This window comes from Micropterus dolomieu, linkage group LG08 (genome assembly GCF_021292245.1).
Source record: "Micropterus dolomieu isolate WLL.071019.BEF.003 ecotype Adirondacks linkage group LG08, ASM2129224v1, whole genome shotgun sequence".
Taxonomy (NCBI): Eukaryota; Metazoa; Chordata; class Actinopteri; order Centrarchiformes; family Centrarchidae; genus Micropterus; species Micropterus dolomieu.
The window spans coordinates 1127608-1136930 of NC_060157.1; the positions used below are offsets into that span (position 1 = coordinate 1127608).

The 9323-nt window shown below is 48.7% G+C and overlaps 1 protein-coding gene across 2 annotated transcripts in view; it reads right to left on the bottom strand.

The window, feature by feature from the left end:
• The window catches only part of abcd1 (ATP-binding cassette, sub-family D (ALD), member 1), a 23950-nt gene that overhangs the window by 9991 nt on the left and 4636 nt on the right, over nucleotides 1-9323 (bottom strand). For both annotated transcript variants that reach the window (XM_046055971.1, XM_046055972.1), the window contains exons 3-10: nucleotides 8331-8446; nucleotides 7473-7630; nucleotides 7202-7389; nucleotides 5728-5902; nucleotides 5462-5652; nucleotides 4519-4699; nucleotides 4284-4426; nucleotides 3426-3594 (exon numbers count right to left, since the gene is read on the bottom strand). In XM_046055971.1, the coding sequence (XP_045911927.1) occupies nucleotides 3426-3594; nucleotides 4284-4426; nucleotides 4519-4699; nucleotides 5462-5652; nucleotides 5728-5902; nucleotides 7202-7389; nucleotides 7473-7630; nucleotides 8331-8446 (1321 nt within the window). The remainder of the gene's footprint in view (nucleotides 1-3425; nucleotides 3595-4283; nucleotides 4427-4518; nucleotides 4700-5461; nucleotides 5653-5727; nucleotides 5903-7201; nucleotides 7390-7472; nucleotides 7631-8330; nucleotides 8447-9323) is intronic.

Below are 9323 nucleotides of genomic sequence, written 5' to 3' on the forward strand. Positions count from 1 at the left end.
GGAGGTGATGTTTCAGACAGAGGAGGAGGAGGTGTTTCAGACAGAGAAGGAGGTGTTTCAGACAAAGAAGGAGGTGATGTTTCAGACAGAGGAGGAGGTGTTTCAGACAAAGAAGGAGGTGATGTTTCAGACAGAGGAGGAGGTGTTTCAGACAGAGAAGGAGGTGTTTCAGACAGAGAAAGAGGTGATGTTTCAGACAGAGAAGGAGGTGATGTTTCAGACAGAGAAGGAGGTGATGTTTCAGACAGAGGAGGTGATGTTTCAGACAGAGAAGGAGGTGATGTTTCAGACAGAGGTGATGTTTCAGACAGAGGAGGAGGTGTTTCAGACAGAGGAGGAGGTGTTTCAGACAAAGAAGGAGGTGATGTTTCAGACAGAGGAGGTGATGTTTCAGACAGAGGAGGAGGTGTTTCAGTCAAAGAAGGAGGTGATGTTTCAGACAGAGGAGGTGTTTCAGACAGAGGAGGAGGTGTTTCAGTCAAAGAAGGAGGTGATGTTTCAGACAGAGGAGGAGGTGTTTCAGTCAAAGAAGGAGGTGATGTTTCAGACAGAGGAGGAGGTGTTTCAGACAAAGAAGGAGGTGATGTTTCAGACAGAGGAGGAGGAGGTGTTTCAGACAGAGAAGGAGGTGTTTCAGACAGAGAAAGAGGTGATGTTTCAGACAGAGAAGGTGTTTCAGACAGAGGAGGAGGTGTTTCAGACAAAGAAGGAGGTGATGTTTCAGACAGAGGAGGAGGAGGTGTTTCAGACAGAGAAGGAGGTGTTTCAGACAGAGGAGGAGGTGTTTCAGACAAAGAAGGAGGTGATGTTTCAGACAGAGGAGGAGGTGTTTCAGACAAAGAAGGAGGTGATGTTTCAGACAGAGGAGGAGGTGTTTCAGACAGAGAAGGAGGTGTTTCAGACAGAGAAAGAGGTGATGTTTCAGACAGAGAAGGAGGTGATGTTTCAGACAGAGAAGGAGGTGATGTTTCAGACAGAGGAGGTGATGTTTCAGACAGAGAAGGAGGAGGTGTTTCAGACAGAGGTGATGTTTCAGACAGAGGAGGAGGTGTTTCAGACAGAGGAGGAGGTGTTTCAGACAAAGAAGGAGGTGATGTTTCAGACAGAGAAGGAGGTGATGTTTCAGACAGAGGAGGTGATGTTTCAGACAGAGGTGATGTTTCAGACAGAGGAGGAGGTGTTTCAGACAGAGAAGGAGGTGATGTTTCAGACAGAGGAGGAGGTGATGTTTCAGACAGAGAAGGAGGTGATGTTTCAGACAGAGGTGATGTTTCAGACAGAGAAGGAGGTGATGTTTCAGACAGAGGAGGTGTTTCAGACAGAGAAGGAGGTGATGTTTCAGACAGAGAAGGAGGTGATGTTTCAGACAGAGGGGTGTTTCAGACAGAGGAGGTGTTTCAGACAGAGAAGGTGTTTCAGACAGAGAAGGAGGTGATGTTTCAGACAGAGGGGTGTTTCAGACAGAGGAGGTGTTTCAGACAGAGGAGGTGTTTCAGACAGAGGGGTGTTTCAGACAGAGGAGGTGTTTCAGACAGAGAAGGTGATGTTTCAGACAGAGAAGGAGGTGATGTTTCAGACAGAGGAGGAGGTGATGTTTCAGACAGAGAAGGAGGTGTTGTTTCAGACAGAGAAGGTGATGTTTCAGACAGAGAAGGAGGTGTTTCAGACAGAGAAGGAGGTGTTGTTTCAGACAGAGAAGGAGGTGTTTCAGACAGAGAAGGTGATGTTGTTTCAGACAGAGAAGGAGGTGATGTTTCAGACAGAGAAGGTGATGTTTCAGACAGAGAAGGAGGTGATGTTTCAGACAGAGAAGGAGGTGATGTTTCAGACAGAGAAGGAGGTGTTTCAGACAGAGAAGGAGGTGATGTTTCAGACAGAGAAGGAGGTGATGTTTCAGACAGAGAAGGAGGTGTTTCAGACAGAGAAGGAGGTGATGTTTCAGACAGAATCTGGTCTCCCGAGTTTATCAGTTCATTTTACAGAGAGAGTTGATTTGTTTGGTCCAAATCACACAAAGTAAAAGTTTTCAACATTAGTCCTGATCTGAGACGCCCTGATGCTACATGTTGTTCTTTTTAAGCTGCGTTCACACTGAAAGCAAAGTTAATATTCGCCTCGTTGGACATTTTGAGTGTTCGCACACAGTGATAAGCGAATAAACACAGCCAGCTGTATGAACCCAAAGTAAACATGTTGCTGTGATTAAACAGCAATAAACGGATCAAAGTGATGCCGAAATAACGACAACATGATGCAGATTTGTTGAACATATGAAGTGGTGCTTTGTCAGGTCTGTCAGCAGGACAGCAGCTTTTAAATTGTTTGTTTTCTGAATGGAGTTTGGTTCGATCAGGGCTATGCTACGCTAACCTGTTCACAGTAAAGTACAACGACAGCTGGAATAAAGTTACAGACACATGTTCTCTGAACTCACCAGGTAGTTCAACCTCCTCTCCAAACAACGCTCCGAAGCCGCCGGTGATGTTTGGAACTCGTCGCCGCTGATTGGCTTTCACAACAAGTTGAAAAATTTGAACTCACGCGAACCAGCGAATGTCGCGACAAACGCGTCTTTCGTGCCGTCCGGAGCGAATTCGCAGGAAATGACATCTTTACGTCGACTTTGTGCGCAATCAAGCCGCCCAAAACGCTTCACAGATTTACACACCTGACAGTCTCATGTAGGGCTGAGTACCGAGAACCGTGGACTCGTTAAGACCCGTGCGTTTGGATCCTGCTCCTCGGTTCATAACTTCCTGCATGTCTCATGTTTACAGCCCATCAAAGTGTCTCTGATCTGCCAGGAGCTGCTACGCCGACTGAACGTCAACAAAGCGTGAAGAAGAGAGTCCTTCTGGTTCTGGTCCTGGACCGTGGCGGGCCGCAGCAAACGCTCCAAAGTTTGGCTCAGCTTCACTAACAAACTGCAGCAGCTGCAGTCAGGAGGTTTGGTGCGAGGGAGAAAGCGGCTCCGACGTGACGAAGCGTTTCCTTCAACACGGCGTGAATCTGAAGGAACGTGTCGCCGCGTTCAACGTGTCGCCGCGTTCAACGTGTCGCGCTCTCCCAGATCCAGCTGACGCTAACAGCAGCAACGCCTCAGGTCCAAAACACAGGTGAGTCGACGTTCACCTTTTATACTGAAGGGAAACCGACGATGGCTACAGGTGAGACCCAGAGACGCCGCTCTAGAACAGAGACTCCTCTCACTTTAGAGACAGGAAGGAGAGGAGGAAGGTCACCGAGCGCTGACAAGATCCGAGGTGAAGGAACCAGAACCGGGAGTCCATAAGAAGAACCGGATCCACAGAGTATTTTAAATCATTCTTTTCACACACTATAAACAGATCCTCTGCATCACAAGTCAAACATTCAGGAAGATCAGTCTGATCGAACTGAACAGGTAGACGAGTCCGGCGCCCTACCTCTGATCTCCAGACGACCACAGACCCTCTGACCGTGCTGAACCACGGCTCCTCCTCCTGTTAGCTCTTCCTCTCTGTCTGCAGAGCGGTGGTAGATTCCCTCCTTCACATCTTCAAACACGTCCAGCATCTCAGAGACTCGAGCCGTGTAACCGGCCAACTCCGTCACCTGCAGGAGGAGTTTCAGACAGAGGAGTAGGTGTTTCAGAAGGAGGAGGAGGTGTTTCAGAAGGAGGAGGTGTTTCAGACAGAGAAGGAGGTGTTTCAGACAGAGGAGGAGGTGTTTCAGACAGAGGAGGAGGTGTTTCAGACAGAGGAGGAGGTGTTGTTTCAGAAGGAGGAGGAGGTGTTTCAGACAGAGAAAGAGGTGTTTCAGACAGAGAAAGAGGTGTTTCAGACAGAGAAAGAGGTGTTTCTGACTGAGGAGGTGTTTCAGACAGAGAAAGAGGTGTTTCTGACTGAGGAGGTGTTTCAGACAGAGGAGGAGATGTTTCAGACAGAGGAGGAGGAGTTTCAGACAGAGGAGGTGGTGTTTCAGAAGGAGGAGGAGTTTCAGACAGAGGAGGAGGTGTTTCAGACAGAGAAAGAGGTGTTTCAGAAGGAGGAGGAGGAGGTGTTTCAGGAGGAGGAGGTGTTTCAGAAGAAGGAGGTGTTTCAGAAGGAGGAGGAGGAGGTGTTTCAGAAGGAGGAGGTGTTTCAGAAGAAGGAGGTGTTTCAGAAGGAGGAGGTGTTTCAGAAGGAGGAGGTGTTTCAGAAGAAGGAGGTGTTTCAGAAGGAGGAGGAGGAGGTGTTTCAGAAGAAGGAGGTGTTTCAGAAGGAGGAGGAGCTACAGGAGGCAAAGAGGAGGAGGATGCGTACCTCCTTGTACGAGCTCATGATCCTCTCCACGGCGTCGGCGGCGGCGTTGAGGAGGTTTCTGGCCGTGGTGAAGCCCTGCGTCCTCTCACTCACCAGCTCCTCCTCCTTCATCACCATGACAGCCTGCTTCACCTCCTCAGAGTCTGACATGACAAGTCAAAGGTCATAGCTGACATCATCACTCTGACGCCGTCACCGGCAGTGTGTGCGTGACGGATTCTCGGCGTGTATTTACCGTGTTCAGAGTATCCCGTGGCGGTGATGATGGGCACAGCGACCATCACCAGGCCGGAGGCGCTCCACACGTACTTCATGAGGAACTGCTCCAGCATGATGTACCACAGACGCTTCAGCAGGATCTGATGGATCTGAGAGGTCAGAGACGTGTAGCTCCTCTGCAGCTGGGCCATCTCCACCTGCGAATTAAACGCACCCAAACTCAACGTTACATCAGACACAGGGACATCTCCACCTGTGAATCAAACGCACCCAAACTCAACGTTATCATTAGACACAGGGCCATCTCCACCTGCGAATCAAACGCACCCAAACTCAACGTTAAATCAGACACAGGGCCATCTCCACCTGCGAATCAAACGCACCCAAACTCAACGTTAAATCAGACACAGGGCCATCTCCACCTGCGAATCAAACGCACCCAAACTAAACGTTAAATCAGACACAGGGCCATCTCCACCTGCGAATCAAACGCACCCAAACTAAACGTTAAATCAGACACAGGGCCATCTCCACCTGCGAATCAAACGCACCCAAACTCAACGTTAAATCAGACACAGGGCCATCTCCACCTGCGAATCAAACGCACCCAAACTCAACGTTACATCAGACACAGGGCCATCTCCACCTGCGAATCAAACGCACCCAAACTCAACGTTACATCAGACACAGGGCCATCTCCACCTGCGAATCAAACGCACCCAAACTAAACGTTACATCAGACACAGGGCCATCTCCACCTGCGAATCAAACGCACCCAAACTAAACGTTACATCAGACACAGGGCCATCTCCACCTGCGAATCAAACGCACCCAAACTCAATGTTACATATTATTATGAAACACACTGTGAGACTTTGGGATGGAAAAGACTTCATGGCCTGACTGAGATTCTTATTCAAGCCTCATGTCCTTCCTGTCCACTAGGCGGCGTGTGTCACCTTGTGTCCTCCGTAGAAAGCGATCTCCTCGGAGTTTGCGATGATGCGAGAGTGCATGTATCTCAGGTCTCCTTTCCTCCTCGCTTCCTCGGCCACCAGCTTCCCGAATCGAGGCGAGCAGGAGCGCAGGACTTTGGCGGTGAGCACCACCACCAGGCCGGCGATGACGGACGGCCACGTGGTGTTGGCCCCTGCAGGAAGGAAGATCACAGTCAGTAACACACACTCTCCGACCTTCAGAGTGTCTCGTGTTAAAGCGAACGCACCTTTGGAGTGTGCGGTGCGCAGCAGCGTGTAGCAGGTGACGACCACGTCCAGGATGGGTTTGGTGAGGTTGGAGTACAGGTGGGCGATGGAGGCTGAAAACATGACGATGTCCTCGGTGAGAGACTGATCGGGATTGGACAGGCGGCCGTCCATGTTACTGACACGGTAGTAAGTCTGCAGAAAGAGAGAGAAAGAACAGAAGTGACAACGTGCTCTATGGCAGATTCAAACTACATTAAAGCTGCAAGCAGCGTTGGGCGGGCCCTCGCACGTGTAGCGCGTCGAGGTGTGCGGCGGCTGATTTGCAGATTATGGAGCTCTGCTGGTGCGCCTGTGAATTTGCCATGCGCTTCGGACACTGCACAAAGGTGTTAATCATCACTTCCTGTGTCCCATTTGTGGCGCTACATAGCACTTGACGCTATGACTATAACTAAATATTGGCATGTAGATATGTTCGGGCGCTGCTTCGTTAAAGGTCACTTCCTGTTGCCAGCAGTTGGCGCTACGACCATGGGTAAATGTCGGCATGTACATGTGTTCAGTGCGAGATTTTTATTAAACGTGTAAAATTTCGTACAGATCTGACCTTGTACAGTCAAGTTACAACAACTTCCTGTGTCATGGCGAAGCGTGGAACTTCGCCGCCATGCCACCACCACGGCTTTAACTGTGAACTCACAAGTTTTACAACATGGTATCATGAATGTGTTCAGGGTTTCCTGGGACAGTTTTGAAGTTGATATGTCCAACCTGCTAGGAGTAATACATTACAGCGTAAAATGTGTCATTTCCTGTTGCCAGCAGGTGGCGCTATGACTTTGAGTGAATATTGGCATAAGGGTGTGTTCAGGGCGGGACTCTTATTATACATAAAAAGTTTGGTGCAGATGTGAGCATGTAGACTGAAGTTACAACAACTTCCTGTTTCATGGCGAATCATCGAGTTTTGATAGCACCCCACGAGCAAACTGGTCGACTGGTAATAACCGTTTGTACAACTTTTAATCGTCAATGGGTTTAGACTGTACAGCACAAATTTGAAGTCGATTGGACTAAATCCCTACGAGGAGTTTGTTAAAGTACAAAGTGTGTAAATTGCCAAAAATGACCATTAAATCCAAAATGGCCGACTTCCTGTTGGGTTTAGGCGACGGCTCCAAGAGGCTTTTTTGTACGTGTGGACATGATACACATACCACAGGAATTTCGTACACGTAGGTGAAACTTAGTGCGGGGGCTGCTCTGCCATTTTGCCACGCCCAAGAGCAAAACCCGTAAAACATGAAATTTTTCGCCGCGTCTGAATTTTGTGCAAAGTTTGGTGAGTTTTCGAGCGTGTTTAGGCCCCAAAACTGAGGTTACTTTGCAGAAAAAAGAAAGAAAAATAAATACATAAGCCCTTCAGTTTCAATAGGGACCTCACACGGTTCGCGCTCGGGCCCGGCGGTCCGACCACAGCGGGCGTGCTACCTGGTTGGTGAAGTACAGCTGGTAGGCGTGGTCGACCAATCGGCTCCTGAACCTGAGGGTCAGCTGACCCTCCAGGAATCTGATGGCGCTGTTGATGAAAGTTGCAGGAACTGCGACGAGGAGCCACTTAGAGAGCTGCAGCACGAAGGCCTGAGGATCCTTCTGAACGATGCACTTCACGATCAACCCTGGAGACCAACACCGTTAGTCACATTCTCAGACATCTAGAACATCTAGAACATCTAGAACAAACAGACAGAGAGTAACCGACCGTCCAGAGCAGCGACGTAGATGGACAGGAAGGTTCTGGACATCAGAGTCAGCGAGTGCAGAGCCAGCAGGCCGATCTCTGGACACAGTAACCGTGGAAACAACAGCTTCAACAGACGACAGAGTCTGAGGACAAAGTCTCGGTTCACTGACGGAGACCTGAAGACACGGAGACACATCAGGGTTCATCCTGTAGTGGATCTGGAGGTCTAACTGAGGGCGACACACTGCAGGCAACACACGCTCTGGAGGACACGGGCCCTAAAGTTAGCTTTCTAACGCTGTCTGCAGCGCGTCATCGCCGTCTCCGAACTGACACAAACTGGACCACGGACCCCCGTCTGATAGGAGTTTTGATCACACATTCTGTCACTGTTTTACTTATGGATGGAAATACACAGAAAATAAACGATTCCCGTTTTAGCTGGAACCCCCTCGGCGGCCCCTGGGGGTCCCGGGTCCCACTCTGAGAGCCACTGGATCAGATGCTGGCTCTGTAAATCCTCTGAGCAGCTCCTGCAGACACCAGACGGTCCAGCTGTCTTCCTGACTACATTCTTTCACAGAGGGGTGAGTTCATACATCACTCAAAGCCTGAATTACAGAACATTTTATCCCCAAAAACAGGTCCAGAATTGGTTTTATTGTCTGTTGACAGTAATAAAAAGAGATATCCGACGTGTCAACAAGATAAAACAATAATTTTAAACCTGACTTAATCCAGAGATCAGATTTCGGTTCTTGAAATAGATGCAAATTAGCGCATATTTCATTAGATACTGACTCATTTGCATATTTAAACATGAAATTGCAAAAAATGTGAGAAATCATGTAGGAAAGTTAGATCTCTCTCGCACACCTGCTGTCTCTCTTCTTCTTCTTCCCTCCACTGCCGTCCTCAGAGCTGGAGGAGGAGGTGCTGACCACGCCCACAGGTAGATTATCTCCACCCAGCTGTTTACCTGCTGCACTCCTCTGGGAAGAAAAACAAAACAAACACACCCAGAGTCAAGATAAACTCAAATACACTAAGATAAGATAAGAAGTGAAATTCACTTGTTCCAGCTCCAGAAACAAGAGATGAGAAGATCCAGATTAAATAAAACAGGACAACATGAATGTGACTGATGTGAACGCTGTGGACAGAATATAAACAGCAGAACAGTTCAGAGCAAATATCGGCTGTATTTTACGCCTCTTCCTCCTCCTGCTCCTCCTCAGAGGGAGATGTTGTACTTTTTACTTCACTACATTTATCTGACAGCTTCAGTTCCTTCACAGAGTTACAGAGACCGTTTATAAAATATGATGTTTGGTTATAAACAGTTTACACAGCTGACTGGAAATAAACATTTACACATCAAACATGGTTCAAACGTGAAGATACGCTGCTTTTCATTTAAAATGTTTTAATTTCTTTGTAATAAATTCAAGCAACAAGAGGAGGAAGAGGAAGAGGAAGAGGAGGAAGGAGGAGGAGGAAGAAGAGGAAGAGGAGGAAGAGGAAGAGGAGGAAGAGGAAGAAGAGGAAGGAGGAGGAGGAAGAAGAGGAAGAGGAAGAAGAGGAGGAAGAGGAAGAAGAAGAAGAGGAGGAGGTGGAGGAAGAGGAGGAAGAAGAAGAAGAGGAGGAGGTGGAGGAAGAGGAGGAAGAAGAAGAAGAGGAGGAGGTGGAGGAAGAGGAGGAAGAAGAAGAAGAGGAGGAGGTGGAGGAAGAGGAAGAAGAAGAGGAGGAGGTGGAGGAAGAGGAAGAAGAAGAGGAGGAGGTGGAGGAGGAGGAAGAAGAAGAGGAGGAGGTGGAGGAGGAGGAAGAAGAAGGAGGAGGTGGAGGAGGAGGAGAAGGAGAAGGAGGAGG